Source organism: Hippocampus zosterae, chromosome 4 (genome assembly GCF_025434085.1).
Source record: "Hippocampus zosterae strain Florida chromosome 4, ASM2543408v3, whole genome shotgun sequence".
In the NCBI taxonomy this organism is placed as follows: Eukaryota; Metazoa; Chordata; class Actinopteri; order Syngnathiformes; family Syngnathidae; genus Hippocampus; species Hippocampus zosterae.
The window spans coordinates 28429551-28452994 of NC_067454.1; the positions used below are offsets into that span (position 1 = coordinate 28429551).

Below are 23444 nucleotides of genomic sequence, written 5' to 3' on the forward strand. Positions count from 1 at the left end.
TTTTAAATAGGGGGAAATGATAATCTTACAGTACTATTAAGTGAATATGTCTACTCTTGATTTGGGGTCAACATATTTTGAGAATAGCATTACATTCATTTGTATAGTGTCCATTGTCAAACTCCAATTAAAATGCGTGGAAAGGCAAAGGAATAAACTTACCGTGGTCAACATGTGCCAAAATGCAAAGGTTTCTAATATTGGCTGGATTTTTCTGCAGTTCAATGATCCTATCCAGACTAGGATGTCCCATTGCGAACCCTAAAACATAAAAAATGCACGCATAACATGAGACTGACATGACACAGTAGACAGTACCCCGAGCACTGTTGTGTTAGGACAATGAAAGTTGTCAATGTAGAACATAACACACCTGAGATACTCCTGTGAATTGGCAGGCGTTGTAAACTAAAAATCGCGAGCTGAGTAGATATATCAGAGAGAAACTAATTTAAAATTATAACACGACTTCAAATGATTACTCACAAAACTTCATGGCAAGTAGCAACATTATGGTAAATTTAAATAGCTGTAAAATAAGACGTTTCTGTATTCAAATTCACATGCTGCACCACATCCCACGCATGCTGATATTCGGGCGGAACAAGTCCTGAATGACGTTCGGCTTCATCTTCTTCTTCTGTCGTATTTTCGGCAGCTTCAACGATACATAGCGCATTACTGCTCTCCCGGTACTTTGCTTCAACAACGACTCTAAATCATGTAAAAATTGCAGCGCTACCTTTGCCATCAGATGGTGGTTCTCGTTATCAACGTCAAATAAAGAAGAGAGAAACAAATTACTGTCAATTTGTGTGTGTATACGTTGCTCTATCTATCTATCTATCTATCTATCTATCTATCTATCTATCTATCTATCTATCTATCTATCTATCTATCTATCTATCTATCTATCTATCTATCTATCTATCTATCTATCTATCTTAGATAGAGAGAGAGAGAGAGAGAGAGAGAGAGAGAGAGAGAGAGAGAGAGAGAGAGCATGAGAATGAGAGAGAGACGGGCTGCACACTTACATTGCAATCCAATAAGTGGCGGTAATGTGGGTTTAACCTGGTTGCCAAGCGACATTCATCTTAACGAAGAAAAAGACATACAGCACGATGTTGTTTGCGGAAGCTATGGCGGAAGCTGACAAATTCAAGTCATGTGACGAAGTGGGCGACTAAACTGTTTGAAATGGACGCGTTAGCGAACACCCGCAACCAAACGGTAAATCAATGTACGGTAGATAACCTTGTTTTGCTGCATTTCACATTTGTTAAAAAGTGAATGCCTTAAATAGGTAACGATGGTATAATAATGCTGTAAGTTAGCCAAAAACATGAAGTATATGAGTCGGAACATTTTTCGTATCACTCACCACTCAATGTACCTTAAAAATAACAATATGATTGTGACTGGTGGCTCTATTATTGCTGAGCGAGAACATAGTTGCATCAAACGAGAATATGTCATATTTACCACATTTCAACAAATGAAGTATGCCTAATCATTGGTAGTGAAGTTCAAACGTTTTCCTTTCGAGCCTCTTTGAAATTCGTCACCTTTACTTTATTAAATAATACAACGAATCGATCGGAACTGCTAAAGATATGCTGAGCAGTAATGATGGGAAGATGACTACTTGTGAAGCGTTGCGGCACATTGGGCATACTACATTGTTGGTTCTGCATTGTTGTTGTTTATTGTTTATTGAACATAAAACATATACAGTAATAATTTGACAGAAAATAAGGTCGATAAAATAGTAAAAAGAAAGAAATCAGTCTTCTTTCAACACAGTTTTTATGTTCAAGGGAGTAGGAAGAAGTAAAAAAAACGTATCTAGTCCTACCCCGTTCTGTGTTTATATCTAATAAATCATTTTTATATCGATCAGAAAAGAAAAAAGTAAGAATAAAGAAGTCTCCATTAAAGCTCATACTTTACCCTTAACCGTGATACTTTTACAACTTTTGGTTTGTATCAGGATTATATACATCCACACCCTGGCACTCTTGTCAATTTTCTCTTGTATTCATAATGGATATTACAATACATTTCTCTATTTATCAACTTAGTTCTGATTTATAATTATATTTAATGTTTAGAATTTATCATTTTAACTCTGATTGATGTTGGTTGTTTGTACTTTTTTTAAAATTTGTTTTTGAACTCAGCAAGCAATTTACTCATTTTCAGGTCCGATTCGAAATTATTCCACAGATTAACACCTTTGATAGATACACTTCTTTGCTTGATGTTTGTTCTTGTTTTGAGTTTTTTTAATTTGTTACCTCTTAAATCATAGCTGCTTTCTAGAATTTCGAAAAACTTCTGAATGTTTTGGTAGAGCAGGTTATTGTGTGCTTTGTACATTAATTGGGTGATTTTAAAGTCAACCAGGTCATAAAATTTCATCATATTTAATTTGATAAATAGTGGATTTGTGGGTTCCGTATATTTTGATCTATTAATAATTCGAATTGCTTTTTTTTTTGTAGTTTTAGAATAGGAATTGTGTTTGTTTTGCAGGCATTGCTACTGTGTTACGCAGTTGCTCAATTGGCATTGCATTACAGGCAACCAATCTCCAATATTCTTTACATGTTAATTTGTATTATTTGTATTTTAGTCTAAGTTTAAAATACCTTAGACATGTACAGCAATAAATAATGTTTGTTAAAGTGCCATGATTGTGAACTGATGTTGCGTATTTACATGTCGTACTTCAAATTATTTTTGTCTGTCAATATGCATTTGAATTACTCCAGTGTTTTGGCAGTAAAAAGATGACTTTTCACCAATTTCTCAAAATGCTAAAGTAACGATATCTGTCTGTCTATAATTACGTAAAGAAAATGTTATCTGCAAATCATTCTGTTTGGTAAAACATAGAGTATGATGGTCATTATACACTTGAGAATTTCGTAATCCAGTCCATTGATATTTAATCAATTTTTTTTAAACCAAACTAATAAAATACTGTAGTTCCATAAATGAAACACATGTCATCATGAATTTAGCGTCATGCACCTAATTTGGTAATCGAAACCACACCATCGGCTTGCCACGTGGCATTTCTTCACTGTTTTAGAGGAAGACATTTTGCCTTGTTTCTGCACCAAGTGTTCTGCAAAAACTCCTCAAGGAAGGGGAAAAAATTTAAACGAGCTTCAACGCAACAAATCTCCTCAGCCACTGAAAAGTTTTGAAGTTTAATAAATTATTATTAAATTCACTTAAAGTGAATAACATTTCATATTTGGTGGCACAACCCTTACTTGCAATAACTGCATCAAGCCTGCTGCAACCCAGTGACTTCACAAGACTGTGGTATATTGAGTTTATTGCCGTCTCTTTCAGTTCGGGGGTGGGGGCGGGGTACGTGATTGAGTTGTTCAGTCTGAAACCGCCCACTTTTTCTCTCTGGTGAAGTCCTTTGTTGGGTTGGCAGTGTGTTTTGGATCATTCTCGTATGATGACAATTCTCCTGATTAGTTTTTTCCCCTGGAATTCTCAACTTTTATACAATACATACATGCTGATTTATATAGCGCTTTCACAACAGCGGCAGCTGTAACAAAGCGCTTAACAAAACAGTTCACATAAAGTAAAATAATAAACACAACACATAACATAAAACACAGACAGTCGTGCAGTCCTAACCACTTTTCCGTCACACGCTTTGTTGTTTGAAGCAGTTATGTGATGTTCATCTTTTGATATCAAACCCAAATGTTTTCAGTACACAATAAAACAAAGAAATAGACTGCTGTTCCAATACTTTTGCAGTGCACTGTCACTGGGTAGATCACACTGTCCAGGGAAGTCCATTCTTCGAGAGCAACACCCGGTAGTGCTTGTGGTTGTATGGGAATCATTAGCTGGCGAGTGAACATTCAATTCAACTGTCAAGTAATCAATCAATATAGCCAAACTAGGCAGTATATAAACGCCTTAAAGGGAGTTTGTGAACTTGGATCCTGGACTGGAAATACGAACTCTCTCAGGTTAGCATAGCGCAAGGTAGCGGATACAACAGAACATGTGTAAATTAAAAACTTTACCAAAAGCTAAAAAACATACTCGGTTCTGCCGTTGGCCATGGTAGGGTGAGAGATTCTGGAAATTAAAGTAAGTTACTTAATTAAAAAAAAAACATTTCTGTAAGATGACGTGCCGCCGGTGTACGCTCAAGATATTTTTTTCAAATAAAGTGCTTTGGACAACCTGTGCTGTTGATCAGCAATCCCACAGCCTCGACCACATGACCCCATGAAAACCTCCTTCCATTTAAAAAAATCATCATTATTATTAATATTACTGGTAATTATTATTCTGTATTATTATTATTTTTTTTGCAAACCCAAACGATTGCATTCATTTTTCGAATGGGCCATTCAACTCAATTGTGAATTTAATGTATTTTTAGGGCTTTTTAAAAAGCTGCCAATATGCCAATAATAGGCATATGGCTGTCATTTTGCAGTTTTGTAGTTTTCAAGTTTTCATTTACCTGGACACTGGACAAGGTGGGCAACAGGAGAATGACTCAACCCCACTCACTCATTTTTAATATGCTTACATTTTATTTTTATTTATATACTTTTTGTCTTCTACTTCCTCCCTTACAATTTTGCTGCTGTAAATTAGGAATTTCTCCATTATGAGACAAATAAAGGTTTTCTGATTTCTTTCTTCTGAATGTGTTCAACAGATGGAAGAAATCAAAGATTCTCCAGACTATAACTGGTTCAGAAGCACAGTTCCCCTGAAAAGAGTAAGTGTACACTGCGTTTCAAATTCGAACACAGATATGATTTATTGATCAAACACCAGAGTTTTAATGTTGCTGGCAATTTTTTTTCAATTGTCTTTCTTCTCTGTTTTAGTCATATCAATGACAGTTAATTTCCAAATTGTGGTTTCTTAAAATCAAGTTATTCAAGGATCATAATCCACACGATTTAGCAAGTCACAGTTATTTTGTGTAATGTAGGAAAAAAAGTTGAGCTGATAATTGTTTGAATAGTTCAATGCTGTGCAACATTGAAAATCATTGTCTCTTGGCTGTCCATCGAGCCAATGGTGATGGCTCTTCAGGAGTTCTTTTCTCACGTTTTCCCAATCCTCGATTTTCAAACACAACTGCACTGAATATCGGTAAACTGCCCGGGGTATTTATTTTTTTCTGTGTGCGTGCTTTCATCACTTCTAACCACCTTTTCGTCTCAAAGTTGTTTCGGCACAGGTAGTGAGGGTGTGCCAGTTTGTCTGTTTTTTCCTTCGTCTTGTGCATGGCATACACCTGGTAACCCCTCCGCTAGTAGGCTACGCACTGAGACGAGGCCTGAGGCTGCCTCGTTGAGCAATTGTCTCAGAGTGAGCTCCTAATAAGTAATACATTTAGAGTCAAGAGGAGTTGTGTGATATGGATACAAATGTATATCCCGACACAGTCAATATTCTATCCCAACAGTGATATACACCCCAACATACTCTTTTTTTTTTTTTAAAGATATGAGGTATGGGGTACCGAACCCCCTGATCCGGTCTGTTCGGACCCTATACCACCGATGTCAGAGTTTGGGTCGCATTGCCGGCAGTAAGTCGGAATCGTTTCCAGTGAGAGTTGGACTCCGCCAAGGCTGCCCTTTGTCGCGATTCTGTTCATAACTTTATAGACAGAATTTCTAGGCGCAGCCGAAGCGTTGAGGGGGTCCGTTTTAGTGGTCTCAGTATTGCATCTCTGCTTTTTCCAGATGATGTGGTACTGTTGGCTCCTTCAAGCAGGGCTCTCCAACTCTCACTGGAGCGTTTCGCAGCTGGGTGTGAAGCAGTTGGGATGAAGATCAGCACCTCCAAATCTGAAACAATGGTCCTCAGTCGGAAAAGGGTGGAGTGCCCTCTCCGGGTCGGGGAGGAGATCTTGCCCCAAGTGCAGGAGTTTAGGTATCTTGGGGTCTTGTTCATGAGTGAGGACAGGATGGAGCGAGAGATCGACGGACGGATCGGTGCAGCATTTGCCGTGTTGCGGACCATGTATCGGTCTGTCGTGGTAAAGAAGGAGCTGAGCCAAAGGGCTAAGCTCTCAGTTTACTGGTCGATCTACGTCCCAACCCTCATCTATGGTCACGAGCTATGGGTTGTGACCAAAAGAACGAGATCCTGGATACAAGCGGCCGAAATGAGTTTTCTAAGGGTGTCCGGGCTCTCGCTTATTGATGAGGTGAGAAGCTCGGTCATCCGGGAGGGGCTCGGAGTAGAGGCGCCCTCCTCCACAGCGAGAGGAGCCAGATGAGGTGGCTTGGGCAACTGATTAGGATGCCTCCTGGGCGCCTCCCTGGTGAGGTGATCCAGGCATGTCCCACTGGCAGGAGACCTTGGGGTAGACCCAGGACACGCTGGAGAGACTATGTCACCCAGCTAGCCTGGGAACGCCTCGGGATCCGCCGGGAAGAGCTGGAAGATGTGGCTGGGGAGAGGGAAGTCTGGGTTTCCCTACTAAAGGTGCTGCCCCCGCGACCCGACCCCGGATAAGCGGCGGCAAATGGATGGATGGATGTATTGGGCCGATTCTGGCCTTATTTCAAAGCATCAAGTGCTCATGAAGACTGTCCTTCAAACCTTCGGAAGTACACTGCGTCTATCTCAATACTTTGACCACATGCACCCACACGCTTACCAGCACACAAAAAAAGGTAAACATGATCCTGTCCCAGCATTTTTGGAAAGGGTGACAGCAATAAAATTCAGAGTTAATGATTATTTGCTAAAAACAAATTGGCAGTGTGATGTTAAATGTCTTGTATTTGGAGTGTATTCGGTTAAAAACGGGTTGAGCATGATTTGCAAATCATTGTATTCTGTTTTTATTTGTTTAACACTGCATCCCAGCTTCAAGTGGAATTGGATCTGTATTTGCTCTGCATAAAAAATATAGTCCAAAAAACATACTTAATTCTGTTCAACTTAACTTTTAATCATTTAAGTGATCAACTTTTTTCAGCTAAACTAATTTCAGGTGGGGCGGCCTGGGAGTTGAGTGGTTTGCACGTTGACTTCACAGTGCAGAGATACTGGGTTCAATTCCAGCTCCAGCCTTCCTGTATGGAGTTTGCATGTTCTCCCCGTGCTTGCGTGGGTTTTCTTCGTGTCCTCCGGTTTCCTCCCACATTCCAAAAACATGCATGGCAGGCTGATGGAACACTCGAAATTGTCCCTAGGTGTGAGTGTGGGCGCGAACGGTTGTTCATTTCTGTGTGCCCTGCGATTGGCTGGCAACCGATTCAGGGTGTCCCCCGCCTACTGCCCGAAGAAAGCTGGGATAGGCTCCAGCACGCCCTGCGACCCTAGTGAGGATCAAGCGGTTCGGAAAATGAATGAATGAATTACGGTAATTAATAATTTCAGGTGAAACAACACCAAATCGCCCCGAAACACAAAACAGGACAATATATACACATGGGTAAAACAAAAACGAAAAACTGCATCCGCATAACTTTTGTATAGTTCAAACTGACATTGAGAAGAGATAAGTGCCGCTGGTTTGAGGACCTGATCCAGTTTCTTCTGTTGAAAATGATCTGCCCTGTTTTGGAGAAGATTCTCTCAGGAGGGTGTTTCATTGCTGCAATGCACAAGGTCTCTATCCAGCACAAAGCAGTAACAATTGTATTTGAGACACTGGTACCCTCATTGCTACCATATATTTCCCCCCTTTTTTTTTTCTTGGTAGACTCTACATTCAGCCTTTTTACATTTAATACATTTTCAATTTGTCCAGATTTAACTCTGTTGTACCACCCAATGACAACTGTGAGACATTGTTCAAAGTATCTAGAATACAGAGAATACAATACTATCACAATTGTACAGTTGGTGCAGAAAATATTTAACCATTTAAAAGTGACCGGTAGCAGTATTTGTAGTACAACAAGTGTGCAATTATGCAGGTGTCTTTGAGCGTTTTAAAGTGTCTTGTGCTGTGGAATATTGATCAGTGACGGTGGTTCAAGTGAGTACAGAGCTGGAGCTACAATGATTATTACGGTAATGCTGTTCCATCTGGTTGTGCAAAATTACAAAGAGCCACTACAGTAAATATTCTCTAGTACGGACTCTTGTTGGCGCTGTCCAATTTGTCCTGATAACAGAAATTCCTCATTTGGGAAATGAGCATGGTACATGTCCTTTATCAACCTGCAGGTATGTTGACAAAATGTACGTGTAACAACACAATCAATAAAATACAAAAATATACTGTCCAAAAAAATGTTTATATAACAAAAACTGAAATACAGGTGTATCCCAAAAAAATCACAACAGTAAAATATGTACAGTATTTTAATGTTTATTTTTTTCTGTCTTGGGGAAAAAATGTGTATTTTGGATTGTTTTGTTGGATGCATTCTTTGGTTTATGACAATGTTTGCCTGCGTGCCAGTTTTCTTGCTAGTTGCAAGTAACTGTCCCGTTGATCACCGATGTCTGGTAATTCTTGTGCATACTGAAGGATTTTTGTTGCCATTTGCATTGCTTCCTTGTTGGATGGTGGCTTGTCATCAGGAGTTGAATCAATGCCTTGTTGTTTAAAGTTTAATAGATTTGCGTCTTTCCGACACCAAGTCTCTGCTGGATCTTTTTAACTTTGTGTCGAGCCTCGCTCAAACGGATGCATTTCATTCTCTCCGCTCCAGTTGTTACAGTTCTTCTACATTTCGATGCGATGATCTACACGACGTAAGTGAATAAAGTTAAAATCTTTCGCAATTACAGTAAAACGCACGCCAATAAAAAGTCGCTTACACATCTTCGTTTCGAATCTGATGAATGAAAACGGCGAAGGGAACACGTTTCTTCGGTCGTGTCGAGTGGGTCCTGCTTTTAAGCTAGTGCCGCGTTCTACAGGACGTAAATGAATAAAGTTAAAATCATTCACAATTACAGTAAAACGCACGCCAATAAAAACTCACATACAAGTCGTCGATTCGAATCGGATGATCGAAAAACGCAAAGTGAAAACTTGTTTCAGTGTTGTCTTTTCCGTCGCATCGGGTGGGCGTTTCGTGTATTTTAGCAAGTTAATGCATAGGTTTTTATTCCGGGTGAAGGATATTCCTTTGCATAGAATTCCGTGGATGGGAATATTTAGTGTATACAGGTCGATTTGGGTTGGTGTTTAAGTTAATGGCTAGACGGAAGAAGCTATTTAAATGTATGCTGGATTTGGTGCGCATGGGTTGGTAGCACCTGTCTGAGGGGGTGTGGGGGGGGGGGTGGAAAAGCTGGTGGGCAGGGTGCGGGGGCCCAGCCCATGTCTTGGTTCTTGCGGTGTGCAATTCCTCAAGAGTCGGTGGGGCGTGCTAATGATTTTTTTCCACCGTCCCAACTGTCCGTTACAGTCGGATTTTGTCCTTTTTTGTGGTGGCCCCAAACCAAATCGCGATGGAAGAACACAGGATTGATTCGATGACTGCCATGTAGAACTGTCTGATCATCTCCCGTGAGAGGCCATGCTTCCTCAGCAGCCTCAGAAATTACATCCTCTGCTCGGCCTTTTTCAGGATGGAGTTGGTGTTGACCTCCCACTTCATGTCCTGGGAGACTGTGATACCCAGGAACTTGAAGGTCTCGACGGTTGACAAAGGGCAGTTGGATAGTGTGAGGGGCAGCTGCAGTGAAGGATGTTTCCTGAAGTCCACGATCATCTCTACCATCTTGAGCGTGTTCAGCTCCAGATTGTGTTGGCTGCACCAGAGCTCCAACTGCTGCACTTCTTTTCGGTACGCAGACTCATCGCCGTCTTTGATGAGACAGATGACTGGTGTCGTCTGCGAACTTTGAATTTGACGGCTGGGTGTGTTGGGGTTCAATCGTTCATGTAGAGCAGGGGTGCCCAACCTTTTTTGTCCCAAGGGCTACTTTTCAAAGAGCCAACCTCCGGAGAACTCCCAGTTCTCAACTAAAAGTCCCAGGGCCAAGCCATTTGGCTTTCCTACATAGAATGCCAAAAGGGAAGGCAACTGGCTGGATTCGTTTCACCATTGATCTGCAAATGAGGAAAACTGATGTGAACAACACAATTCAGCAATGACCGTTCGCATGCTAACGTAAAGGAAACCACCACATTCCATTTGAACAAGGTGGGGGAAGCGCCTCACTTTGCTACATTTACAGAACAATGTTGACAAAATGGATCGTTGAGTTGGTTTTTTTGTTGGTCCTCTCGGTGTTCTGGAGGGGTAAGAAAATCTTGTGTGTGTGTGTGTGTGCGCGTGAGAGTGAGAGAGTGTGGCTGGGGGAAGTGCGAGAGAGAGAGAGATTGGGCTTTTCCTTCATTAGGGCAGTTCACACGGCAAGATTTGGTCCGGTGCTGCGCCGGGGCTGCCCCAGTAGAGCGTTCACACGTGCAAATTAGCTCCGGCGTAGCACCGGAAAAGAGCTTATACCCGACCAAATTTGACCCACCTCAGGGAGGTGGGTCAAATATTTGCTCCGGGGGCAAATGCTCGTTTGCGAAGCAGCACCGGTGTAAATTTGCACATGTGAACGCAACTGGGTTAAATTTGCTCCCGAGCAAATGCTTGTGAAGAGTACGTATGGCGAGAATGCGTTGCTTTCGTGCTCTGTCGGACTTCCGTAATGTGTGTGTTTCATAACGACACAAGACTTGGCTAGTAACATCTTTCCTTTTGTAGGAGACTGGACTGTCTCGGAGTTGTTTGTTCCTTTGTTGTTTGTTCACAACCCCCCGCCCCCATAGAATTTATTTTGTGATTTCCTCTCTTGATTTTCTGTTTGGCGCATTAGTGTTTGCTTTTCTGAGTGTCATTGAAGTCATCGTTCATTTACGTTTTCTTGGGCGGTGGTCACTCTCGAGCAGAAGGCACAGAGACCGAGAAGGACGTGTCGGTCCAGTAGTCGCTTGAGTTGTGTATATACAGTACGTTTTAAAAATAACCAACACGACAGCTCGTTTGTTTTCTGTCGTTTTGCTCCGCTGCAGAAACTGCCGTGTGAACGCAAGTAGGGCAGCCCCGACACTGTGTCGGAGCTGCCCCGCTCAGCGGCTTTGTACATGTGAACGCTCCACACAATTTGCTGCGGTGCAAAATATCCCGCAACAAAATATCTCGGTGCAGCACCGGAGCAAATGTGTGCCGTGTGAACGGCCCTGTTGTCTAATCATACATTGGCTGCGTACTGCGGGATAGCTGGCCAGCAGCTCACTGGAGGGTAATGGAGGCTACACTGTCACAGCTGCATAAAGACAATGCTGATGAATATTAATTACTGTATACAGGTTTATAATTAAATATTTAACTAAATATGTGTACTGCGATAGCAACACTGACTTCCTGTCTTTTCATGTCATTTAACCACCCTCCACCCCCAATACACCTCACGGTCGACTTGGGATCAGTCCGCGGTCGACCGACTGGTTGGGCACCCCTGCTGTAGAGGGAGAAGAGCAATGGAAAGAGGACTCATCCCTGTGGGGCTCCAGTGCTAGTGGTGCGTGATGATGAAGTTGTTCTTCCCAGCCTCACCTGTTGTGTCCGTCCCGTCAGGAAGCTAAGGATCCACTGGAAGATTGTAGGGGACACACCAAGTTGGAGAAGTTTGGGGATGAAGAGTTCCGGGATGATGGTGTTGAACGCATAGCTGAAATCCACAAACAGGATCCTTGCGTAGGTCCCTGTGCTGTCGAGGTGCTCGAGGATGTAGTGCAGCCCTATGTTGACTGCACCCTCCACAGACCTGTTTTCCTGGTAGGCAAACTGAAGTGGGTCGAACAGGGGTCCGATGATGTTGTTTAGGTGGTTCAGCACAAGGCGTTCAAAGGACTTCATGATCACAGACGTCAGAGCGACAGTTCCGATGTTGCTGGTTTCTTGTGAACTGGGATGATGGTAGACTGTTTGAAGCAGGATGGGAATTTTGAAGCAGGATGTTTGAATCTCCAGCAATCTGTTGAAGATTTGTGTGAAGACCGGAGTCAGCTGGTCAGTGCAGACTTCAGACAGGAGGGGGACACTTTGTCGGGCCCCACAGATTTCTTGATATTCTGCTGCTTGAAGAGCCATCTCACGTCCTGTTCGTGGATCTCTAGGGCAGAGAATGAGAGTGGGGGCGTTGACAGAGTAGTTTCTGGTAGAGATGGGCATATGTGGGAAATGGAGGTGTCCTTTTCAAATCGGCAAAAAAACTTTAGTTTATCAGCCAGACCCTTGTTGTTCACTGCTTGGGGCAATGGTGTCCTATAGTTTGTGATTGCTTCCAGGCCATTCCACACAGATGCAGAGTTGTTAGCAGAGAAGTATTTTCTCAGCCTCTCTGCATAGCTTCTCTTTGCGATGCTAATTTCCTTTGTTAATTGGCTTCGAGCAGTGTCTGATCTCCACTTCTTAATGCAGCCTCTTTCTCTTTTCTAAGTTGCCTGAGTTTGGGACTGAACCATGGCTTGTCGTTGTTGAAGGAGCGGAAGGACTTCGTTTGTACAGTACACGCGTCCTCACAGAAACGGATGTATGATGTTACAGTGTCTGTGTATTCATTCAGTGTTCCCGTTAAAGTTTCAAAGATGCCCCAATCAATTCAGTCTAAGCAGTCTTGTAGAGCATGCTTTGCTTCATCGGTCCATTTCTTCACAGACTTAACATATTTGAGATTCTGTCTGTATGTAGGAATTAAGTATATTCAATAGTGGGCAGAAAGACCCAATGCTGTGCGGGCAATTGATCGGTCAGAACCTTTGAGTGCTGTATAGCAGTGATCTTGCTCACCCTCCAATCTTGCTTATGAGATTGGAGGGTGAAACTTGCTGTCTACTAGTGTGAACTGAACGAGTGACAACAATGGGGAAATCCCAGTATTTTGAGGGTAACGGCTTGTAACGTACTTCTAGAATGGTGAACGTAGTTGAATTTGTTTAGATGATCGACGAACTGAGCGATTATGAAAGATTCTGCAATCATGTTTCATTTCCTCTGCTTTACCGGTCGCTGGCTTGAATGAAGAATGTTTTCTTTGTTGAACAGCGATTGTCATGTCTGCAAAATAAATTTTCATTTACTAGTGATGATAAGCGGTGTAGAAGATGAATATGGAATTGTTTCACACATTGAAGCATCACGTATCAGGATATATGTATTTTTTTCATTTCCTTGTTTCTCTATTTCTCTTTCTAGATTATTGTTGATGATGATGACAGCAAAGTGTGGTCCTTGTATGACGCCGGCCCGAAGAGCGTCAGGTGCCCAATCATGTTCCTTCCGCCTGTCAGTGGAACCGCAGAGGTGTTCTTCCAACAGATGTTGGCTTTGACGGGCTGGGGCTACAGGGTCATATCTGTGAGTCTATTGTATATAATTCAACAGAAATGTATCACTCCTGCTGAAGGTGCCTGTTGGGAGTGAAGTTTTTTTTCTCCCTTTTGACTCATCAGTGGGTGCACATATCAATACAGTACCCTGCTCGAACCTGAATGATTCCTGGAATGATGGATGGTTCTTTCTCCGTCATGTAAATGCTAAAATCTAGCCCATGGTTCAGATTGCCTTTCTTCCATCCATCCATTTTCTGATCCACTTATCCTCACAGGGGTCCCGGGGATGCTGGAGCCTATCCCAGCTGTCTTCGGGCAGTAGGCAGGTTACACCCTGAACTGGTTGCCAGCCAATCGCAGGGCACACACAGATGAACAACCATCCATGCTCACACTCGCACCTAGGGACAATTTTTACAGTGTTCAAATGAGCCTGTCATGCATGTTTTTGGAATGTGGGAGGAAACCAGAATACCCGGTGAAAACCCACACAGGCCCGGGAAGAACATACAAACTCCACACAGGGAGGCCGGAGCTGGAATTGAACGGTACCTCTATACTGTGAGGTCTACACGCTAACACTGGTCCACTGGGCCGTCCTGCCTTTCTTCTGTTTGGCAATTTCTCTCGATGTTACTAGTACTTTATTTTATTTATTTTTTTTGGTGTGTATTTCAGCTTCAGTATCCAGTGTACTGGGATCTCATGGAGTTCTGTGATGGATTTCGGAAACTTCTCGATCATCTGCAGTTAGATAAAGTAAGCTTTTGTTTCTTTCTTTGGCCCCTTAAGCATTTTACCTCCCACCAATGTGTGTAATGTCATCAACTTTTTCACATTTACAGATTTGTGACCTCTGTCAATTTCTATTTTTGTTAAAATGGGCATATTGTGAAAAATTTATATTTTAATTGCTTGTGTATGCGAATACTTTTGCGTTTCATAGAATGCCTGCCAGCTAAATTCACGCGTTACAAACTACAGCCGTGATTTCAGTAAATCTGACAAAGTTTACAAATTGTAAACCTGCTTACGTTTTAGTGAAAAGTAAATAAAAACATAGCATGATGTATCTCATTTGTATTTTGTTTTTTTATCTCCCTCATGTGCACTTTTTTTGTTTTAAATCTAATGATAATTCTGTCTCGACTTGATCAAGGTTCATCTTTTTGGTGCATCCTTGGGTGGCTTCCTGGCCCAGAAGTTTGCAGAGTTCTCATGCAAGTCCCCCAGGGTGCACTCTTTGATACTGTGTAATTCGTTCAGCGATACTTCCATCTTTAACCAGACATGGACAGCGAACAGGTTTTTCCTCAATATTTCTTGCTGTTTGAGACTGTAACGTGATTAAGGGTGTACTCGCACTGGGCAAGCCATGCAATGATTGAGCCCTAGATCAGCGGTCCCCAACCTTTTTTGCCCCACGGACCAGTTTAATATCAGACAATATTTTCAGGGACCGGATAAATATAACAAAATAATTTGATATGACCTGCATGAAAACGGTGGTATTTTCTAAGCATAATAATAAACACGAATCACGACACGAGGAACGTACTATCTCGCCGCAACACTCTCTGGTCACTATGGTAATGTTTAAACGTGCCTTGAAAACAAGATACACCGCAAATACAAAGTGCATGAAAAATACGCCATCGCCTTATATTATGCAGAGTAGGCTAGGTGAGGGACCAGACAAAGCACGGCTCACAAAGCCCCTTAATGACAGATAAAATCGATGGTATCCAGTTTCCCTTGCCCGGACGCGGGTCACCGCGGCCCCCCTCTGGAGCCAGGCCTGGAGGTGGGGCTCGTTGGCGAGCGCCTGGTGGCCGGGCCTACACCCATGGGGCCCGGCCGGTCTCAGCCCGAAGAGGCAACGTGGCTCCCCCTTCTCATGGTCTCACCACCCGTGGGAGGGATCAAAGGGGTCGGGTGCAATGCGAGCTGGGCGGCAGCCAAAGGCGGGGACCCTGGCGGTCCGATCCTCGGCTACAGAAGCTAGCTCTTGGGACATGGAATGTCACCTCTCTGGCAGGGAAGGAGCCCGAACTGGTGTGTGAGGCAGAAAAGTTCCGACTGGATATAGTCGGACTTGCCTCCACACACAGCCTAGGTTCTGGTACCAGTCCTCTCGAGAGGGGTTGGACTCTCTTTCACTCTGGAGTTGCTCACGGTGAGAGGCGCAGAGCAGGTGTGGGCATACTTATTGCCCCCCGGCTCAGTGCCTGTACATTGGGGTTCACACCGATGGACGAGAGGGTTGCATCCCTCCGCCTGCGGGTGGGGGGACGGGTCCTGACTGTTGTTTGTGCATATGCACCAAACAGCAGCTCAGCATACCCGCCCTTTTTGGAGTCCTTGGAGGGTGTGCTGGAGAGTACTCCTGCTGGGGACTCCCTTGTTCTACTGGGGGACTTCAATGCTCACGTGGGCAATGACAGTGAGACCTGGAGGGCGTGATTGGGAGGAACGGCCCCCCGATCAGAACTCGAGTGGTGTTTTGTTATTGGACTTCTGTGCTCGTCACGGACTGTCCATAACGAACACCTTGTTCAAACTTAAGGGTGTCCACGTGTGCACTTGGCACCAGGACACCCTAGGCCATAGTTCGATGATCGACCTTGTGGTCGTGTCATCGGATTTGCGGCCGCATGTTCTGGACACTCGGGTGAAGAGAGGGGCGGAGCTGTCAACGGATCACCACCTGGTGGTGAGTAGGCTCCAATGGTGGGGGAAGATGCCGGTCCGTCCTGGCAGACCCAAACGTATTGTGAGGGTTTGTTGGGAGCGTCTGGCGGAATCCCCTGTCAGAAGGAGTTTCAACTCCCACCTCCGACAGAGCTTTTCCCATGTTCCGGGGGAGACGGGGGACATTGAGTCCGAGTGGACCATGTTCCGTGCCTCTATTGTTAAGGCGGCCAATCTGAGTTGTGGCCTTAAGGTGGTTGGTGCCTGTCGTGGCGGCAACCCTCGTACTCGCTGGTGGACACCAGCAGTAAGGGATGCCGTCAAGCTGAAGAAGGAGTCCTATCGAGCCTTTATGGCCTGTGGGACCCCAGAGGCAGCTGATGGGTACCGACTGGCCAAGCGGAACGCAGCTTCGGTGGTCGCCGAGGCAAAAACCCGAGCATGGGAAGAGTTCGGTGAGGCCATGGAAGCCGACTTCCGGACGGCTTCGAGGAAATTCTGGTCCACCATCCGACGTCTCAGGAGGGGGAAGCAGTGCACCACGAACACTATGTACAGTGGGGATGGGGCGCTGCTGACTTCGACTCGGGACGTTGTGAACCGGTGGGCAGAGTACTTCGAAGACCTCCTCAACTCCACCAACATGCCTTCCTTGGAGGAAGCAGAGCCTGGGGACTCTGAGGTGGGCTCTCCTATCTCTGTGGTTGAAGTCACCGATGTGGTTAAAAAGCTCCTCGGTGGCAAGGCCCCAGGGGAGGATGAGATCCGCCCAGAGTTCCTCAAGGTTCTGGATGTTGTGGGGCTGTCCTGGTTGACACGCCTCTGCAACATCGCGTGGTCAACGGGGAGAGTGCCTCTGGATTGGCAGACCGGGGTGGTAGTCCCTCTTTTTAAAAAGGGGGACCGGAGGGTGTGTTCCAACTACAGAGGGATCACACTCCTCAGCCTCCCCGGTAAGGTCTATTCAGGGGTGCTGGAGGGGAGGGTCCGTCAGGAAGTCGAGCCTCAGATTGAGGAGGAGCAGTGTGGTTTTCGTCCTGGCCGTGGAACAGTGGACCAGCTCTACACCCTTAGCAGGGTTCTCGAGGGTATGTGGGAATTCGCCCAACCAGTCTACATTTGTTTTGTGGACTTGGAGAAGGCGTTTGACCGTGTCCCTCGGGGAGTTCTGTGGGGGGTGCTTCGTGGGTATGGAGTACCGAACCCCCTGATACGGGCTGTTCGGTCACTATACCACCGATGTCAGAGTTTGGTTCGCATTGCCGGCAGTAATTCGGGATCGTTTCCAGTGAGGGTAGGACTCCGCCAAGGCTGCCCTTTGTCACCGATTCTGTTCATAACCTTCATGGACAGAATCTCTAGGCGCAGCCGAAGAGTTGAGGGGGTCCGTTTTGGTGGCCTCAGTATTGCATCCCTGCTTTTTGCAGATGATGTGGTGCTGTTGGCTCCTTCAAACAGGGCTCTCCAACTCTCACTGGAGCGTTTCGCAGCCGAGTGTGAAGCGGTTGGGATGAAAATCAGTACCTCCAAATCTGAAACCATGGTCCTCAGTCGGAAAAGGGTGGAGTGCCCCCTCCAGGTCGGGGGGGAAGATCTTGCCCCAAGTGGAGGAGTTTAAGTATCTTGGGGTCTTGTTCACGAGTGAGGGCAGGAGGGAGCGAGAGATCGACAGGCGGATCGGTGCAGCGTCTGCTGTGATGCGGACGTTGTATCAGTCTGTCGTGGTGAAGAAGGAGCTGAGCCAAAGGGCGAAGCTCTCAATTTACCGGTCGATCTACGTTCCAACCCTCATCTATGGTCACGAGCTATGGGTCGTCACCGAAAGAACGAGATCCCGGATACAAGCGGCCGAAATGAGTTTTCTCCGCAGGGTGTCCGGGCTCTCCCTTAGAGATAAGGTGAGAAGCTCGGTCATCCGGGAGTGTCTCCGAGTCGAGCCGCTTCTCCTCCACATCGAGAGGAGCCAGATGAGGTGGCTTGGGCATCTGATTCGGATGCCTCCTGAACGCCTCCCTGGTGAGGTGTTCCGGGCATGTCCCACCGGGAGGAGACCCCGAGGAAGACCCAGGACACGCTGGAGAGACTATGTCACCCAGCTGGCCTGGGAACGCCTCGGGATCCCCCGGGGAGAGCTGGAAGAAGTAGCTAGGGAGAGGGAAGTCTGGGCTTCCCTGCTAAAGCTGTTGCCCCCGCGACCCGGCCCCGGATAAGCGGTAGAAGATGGATGGATGGATGGATGGATGGGCTTGGTGTGTGTCGGAATCTCCCATTGTGATCAATCCGTATTTTAAGTAGGACTCCTGACACTGTCTTATTAAATGTAGCCGTCTTTTTCTTAAAAGTCGTAGGCTCCTCTTTTGTCTCCTGGCCAGGGCCTTTTACCCTTTCCAATGACGTTTGTTTTTTACTCATTTTGCTAGCTCCATTTTAGCGGTAACCTAGCACTTGACCGAGAAGCGCACCATGACCTGCGTCGAGTGACACACTGTAGACCGATGTAACAGAGAATCCGGTAATTTATCAAAATAAAACACCTTTCAGATTCCAAAATAAATAAAATGGAAGTAATGCACGTTATTTATTCTTCCTGTGCGGCCCTGTACGAAATGACCCATGAACTGGTACCGGTCCGCGGCCCAGGGGTTGGGGACCACTGCCCTCAGTGATATTTCTAGAATCGGTCTCATGCAAGGGCGGCCCGGTGGTTGACTGATTAGCGAGATGGCCTCACAGTGCAGAGGTGCAGGGTTTGATTCTGGCTTCGGCCTTCCTATTTGGAGTTTGCATGTTCTCCCCATGCCTGCGTGGGTTTTCTCCGGGTACTCCGGTTTCCTCCCACATTCCAAAACCATGCGTGGCTTGTTAATGAAACACTCTAAATTGTCCCTAGTTATGAATGTGAGCACGGATGACTCGCAACCAGTTTAGGGTATACCCCGCCTATTGCCCGAAGACACCTGATACAGGCTCCAATAAGCTGGCCATTATGAGGGTATTCGGATCAGAAAATGGATGGATGGATGGAAGACTCGAGCAAGTACTCAAGATCAAAACACTTTCCGAGCTCAGGCATGGTTGGGAATGGCGTACCAGGGCCAGCAGGATTGCATATGCGTGCAGTGTGGATGTGTCATACAGTTGCCGTTAATTATGGATTATAGATTTGATACACCGTACATAATGCCAAGCCTGGTGACACAGGGCCATGCGCCTGCATAGGGCATAGGTTCCATGACTAGCCCAATGACTCGCCTGCCAATGGGCAAAAGCTTAAACAGCAGTGTGACGAGTGGACTCGAAAGGGAGGCGGAATCTCGGCCAAATCCGGCATGGCTGAAATGTCCTGGTGCGAGTATGCCCTTAAAACAAATTAATTGGATTGTTTTTGCTTAGTTTTTGGTTGATTCCAGCTTTCATGTTGAAGAAGATTGTTCTAGGGAACTTTGCAAAAGGACCCGTCGACCCAGAAATGGCTGGCGCGATCGACTTCATGGTTGACAGGGTAAGGGATGCTCTTTGGGCTTCGCTGGTCCTCAATGAAAGTAATGCGTATTTTATGTGCTGTAGCTGGAGAGCCTAAACCAGAGAGAGTTGGCATCCAGGTTAACGCTAAACTGCCAGAACTCTTACGTGGAGCCACACAAAATCAAGGATGTTGCTGTGACTCTTATTGATGTAAGTGGGAATGCATGTGAATTTGAAATACTGGGCAATCCATATTCATTCTGACTGACAAGCCACGGTGTTTGTTTTTACACCACTTAGGTTTTTGATCAGAGTGCGTTGTCTTTAGAAGCAAAGGAAGAGATGTATAAATTGTTTCCAAATGCCAAACGAGCTCATCTGAAAACTGGCGGAAACTTCCCTTACCTTTGCCGAAGTGCCGATGTGAACCTCTACATCCAGGTATGGCGGCGTGAAAGGAAGCCTTGCCGAGACTTAATTGTCATGTTGGTGTGACTGCCTGTCATTTGGAAACCGAACTGCTATGTGGGTGTCATTTGAATGTAAAAGCCCCAATCTGTAAGCAGGGGTGCCAAACAAAATTAGGACTGCCCTCAGAGCGAAAATGTCAGTAAAATAACTATTTGATCCTCTGCCTAAAAAAAATCGCGGATTTCGAAATGTGGCCTGCAAACGTGTTGCTGCAGCTGATTGCAACATATATTCGATTGGTTTGAAGTTTGGAGTCTTACTGGGCCACTTTGTTACTTCTTCATCTGACCAAATTTCTAGAAACAGAAGATTAGCTGTGCACTAAGTGGGAAAGGACGTTAGTGTATTTGTGAACAGGATTTTACCGCCGATTGTTTCCCAAGCCCACATTGTTAGCCCTCCACATCCAGTAAATGAATGATGACATGGCAATATTACGTCACTGGTCGTTGTGGTCAAGAAACGTAACTGTTTGATTGAAACCTCGTAGCTTTTTTCTTCTGTATCATAATTTTGATACTAATCATTACTGCCCCTTATTCCTCGATCAATAGATTCATTTGCGGCAGTTCCACGGAACGCGGTATGCTGCCATCGACCCGGCAATGGTGAGTGCTGAGGAGCTGGAGGTCCAGGAATGCCACCTGAAAACGTGCCAAGAATCTGAAGAGGAGCAGTGATGAGCATTTTGAAGCTCTGCCAAAATGTCACTGAAGCTTTTTGATTAAAAAATGGCATTGATAAAGTATTGTTTATTTTGTCTGTATAAAATGTTAGTCATCAAGGGCATTGTAATCCGCAAATGTTGATTTTGGCAACTGAACTCCTCTTGGTTGTTGGTTGTTCATGTTTCGCCTTGGACCCAAAAGCTACAATTCAATTTGTTTGCTGCGAGGTTCCCACATGTACAATGCTCTAAAGATTTCCCCCATTCCTGACGTGTTTATTTTTTTGGTCTCCGAAACCTCATACATGTACGTCACAATTTTTTTCCCAGAAAATCTAAACGATTGTTCAGTGCGCAGGTGTGTGTGTGTGTTTTTAACGAATTATTGATATTAAGTTTTGAAAATGGCTTGCTTGCTTTAATGTGAATGGTTGTCCAAACATGCCGTTTTGGGGGACGTCTGAACAGTGACAATTTTAGAAGTATGAGGAGGGCACTGACATTCGTCACACTTACTGATATTTATATTTTTGGATCTCTGATAAACTGTAGATGGATGAATGGATGGATTTTTGGATCATTGGGCTAATTAATTTTCCTCCCAACACAACCCAATTAAATACATTTCTAATGGCCGAGTTTACAACAGGAGTTAACTCTAATTTATCACAGTTTTTGGAAAGCAGAGTTCCATTTCACTGTTCACACCCAGGCCCTAGGACCAAGACATTCATTAAAAATCACTGCTCAAATGACGTGGTTGATGACAGTCGAAACCGGCTGTACCACGTGACCGGTTCAGGGAGCGGATCGTGAAGTTCAGTTGGAAAAATGTCTATTTTGAATAAAAATGAATACGAGAAAAATTTTGCGCAAGAAAACCTCTTCTTTGCATGCGCTTATGACCACTCGGTGGTGCTAGAGGGGATTGGACTACGTTTTGAAGCCTCGACACATGAGTCACACCAGTTGCATGGCAAGCCTCAATGCTTGAAGGAGCTTCAGCTCACCAACACTTAATTGTGTGCGGGGACCAAGATAGTTCATTGCTGATCTGAACTCCTTGGTGACGTGGCTGGGCTGAAATTTCAAGTCAACAGCAATCTCCTTCGTCCAGTCGACACTTGCTCGTTTCTTACATTGGTCAACATAACACTGGTCAACAATTTTTTACAAAATATTTTTAATCAGAGATGCGAGATTAATTGTGGTCGATTGTGAATCTGCTGTTTTTTTCCCTGTAGCACCTAAAGTTATAATAAAAATGATCTACTGTATGTAATATATTAAGTGATGCATATGAATTAAAGTTGAGCAACATGTGGTTTCTGAAACATGCCTATCAATAGTAAGCGCAGGGGGAAACCTGTTTAGCGGGAGATTGTAAAGGTCAAACATAAAAATAAAAATATATCACACACGGTGCGCGAGGAAAAAGAAGGAAGTGTTGGATTTATTATTTTTTAGTAATCATACATTCACGTATTATTCGATTGAGTCTCGCGTCGTCTATTTATGCTCGCAAAGAAGAATGCTTCTGCCTGTCATGATAGTTTGATTTTGCCTGCAATGAAGAACGCTTATGCTTTCAATAAAGATATATGCTTTATTATTTACTCACATCTATAATCATTATATATTCTTCATTATATGCTCACTTTTGATTGCTGTACTGTGTGAAAGGTTAGGGTCGCAACCACTTTTCCGACGACGTGGTTGGAAGAGATAACTGTTAAGACTAAACAGTGAGCAAGGGTGAACAGTGAATGGAGACATCAACACCAGCTGCAACATGATGTTTATTTGACATTTGCACACATGTACGTAAATTGCACTCACATAGTCAAACAAGTTCAGTGTGTGTTCAACAGCCCCCACCCTTTAGGTTGGACACACCTATGTAGTAGCTTTCCCAATAAATGAGGAGGTGAAGGGGGAGATCGTTAGGGTTACGTGCCGAGAACTGAAACTGAACGCTTCTCCTCGTTCCCTCCTGGTACCAGAATCGAGTCTCCTGTCTCCTCCTTTTGGTTATTCCTGAGTGTCAAATTGGACCAACCTGACAGAAGACATTTTATATCAGCATCAAAAATACATTTAGGGGCACATGAAACAATCTCTAAGATTTTGTGTTTTGTAGTATGGACTAAATCTGAGAACCGGGATCACCAATGTGGTGCCGGTGGGCACCAATTTCTCCAAGGACCACATGGGTAGCCCATGAGCCTGACATTCACTGTTCACACCCAGTGCAATTTTCTTGGAATCTTTTGTCAGTGATCAATTGAGAACATGATCACTGGTGGAGATTTATAGAAATTACTTTGCGTTGTTGATATTCATGTTTCCAAATGAAAGTGAGAAATCAACATGATCAATGTCTTCACATAAATGAATTATTAATCGCAAATAATTAAAGCATGATTGTTAAAAAATTGCGTTTGATTTTTCAAATTTAATTGAAAAAAATACGACAAACTGTTGTCCCACTCAATATTTAATTAATTTCCTAATATATCAAGAAACCAGAGTTAAGTGATTTTGCACCAAATTAGGTGAATTGAATGACTTTTGAAGTGTAATTTGGAATTCCCTCTCTATTCCTGTAGGTGGCCTTAGAATGTCCACCTGGCGTCAGTAACACGATTCTATTCTATATTTGCTGGTCATGGAGAATCCAGTTTCAGCAGTGTGTGCGGTCCTATAGTGGGGTGGAGTGGCTGTTGTCGTCCATCACCAACAGCACTGGTCAAGATCTCCTTTTTTTTAGGACTGAAGTAAACTAGTAGATTGAAAACCGCAGCTGGTGCACAA

The 23444-nt window shown here is 44.3% G+C and overlaps 2 protein-coding genes across 5 annotated transcripts in view; one reads left to right on the forward strand and one right to left on the reverse strand.

Annotated features, from left to right (window-relative positions):
- The window catches only part of efl1 (elongation factor like GTPase 1), an 88036-nt gene extending 86872 nt beyond the window's left edge, over positions 1-1164 (reverse strand). Inside the window, exons 1-2 of one of the 2 annotated variants that reach the window (XM_052063859.1) lie at positions 1038-1164; positions 163-261 (exon numbers count right to left, since the gene is read on the reverse strand). In XM_052063859.1, the coding sequence (XP_051919819.1) occupies positions 163-261; positions 1038-1092 (154 nt within the window). In that variant the 5' untranslated portion in view covers positions 1093-1164. Of the gene's footprint in view, positions 1-162; positions 262-373; positions 816-1037 lie in introns of those variants that run through there. The other variant, XM_052063860.1, reaches the window with a different exon arrangement.
- Positions 1039-23004, forward strand: spg21 (SPG21 abhydrolase domain containing, maspardin). 3 transcript variants are annotated; one of them, XM_052064007.1, is made up of 10 exons: positions 1039-1233; positions 4724-4786; positions 9573-9791; positions 13200-13361; positions 14015-14095; positions 14496-14641; positions 19421-19529; positions 19595-19702; positions 19793-19933; positions 20518-23004. In XM_052064007.1, exons 3-10 carry the CDS (start codon positions 9693-9695, stop codon positions 20641-20643), a joined length of 972 nt encoding a protein of 323 aa, XP_051919967.1. In that variant the 5' UTR covers positions 1039-1233; positions 4724-4786; positions 9573-9692; the 3' UTR covers positions 20644-23004. The 3 variants fall into 3 exon arrangements, with proteins under 3 accessions (XP_051919967.1, XP_051919970.1, XP_051919968.1); XM_052064008.1 differs by lacking the exon at positions 9573-9791 and having other exon boundaries at positions 1044-1233; XM_052064010.1 differs by lacking the exons at positions 9573-9791; positions 13200-13361 and having other exon boundaries at positions 1040-1233.
- Positions 23005-23444: the final 440 nt, after the last annotated feature.

Coding starts and splice junctions, on each gene's coding strand:
- spg21 (XM_052064007.1), top strand. CDS start 9,693: ATGTTTCCTGAAGTCCACGATCATCTCTACCATCTTGAGCGTGTTCAG. Junction 19,530..19,594: donor TCGACTTCATGGTTGACAGG/GTAAGGGATGCT, acceptor TATGTGCTGTAG/CTGGAGAGCCTAAACCAGAG. Junction 19,934..20,517: donor ATGTGAACCTCTACATCCAG/GTATGGCGGCGT, acceptor CTCGATCAATAG/ATTCATTTGCGGCAGTTCCA.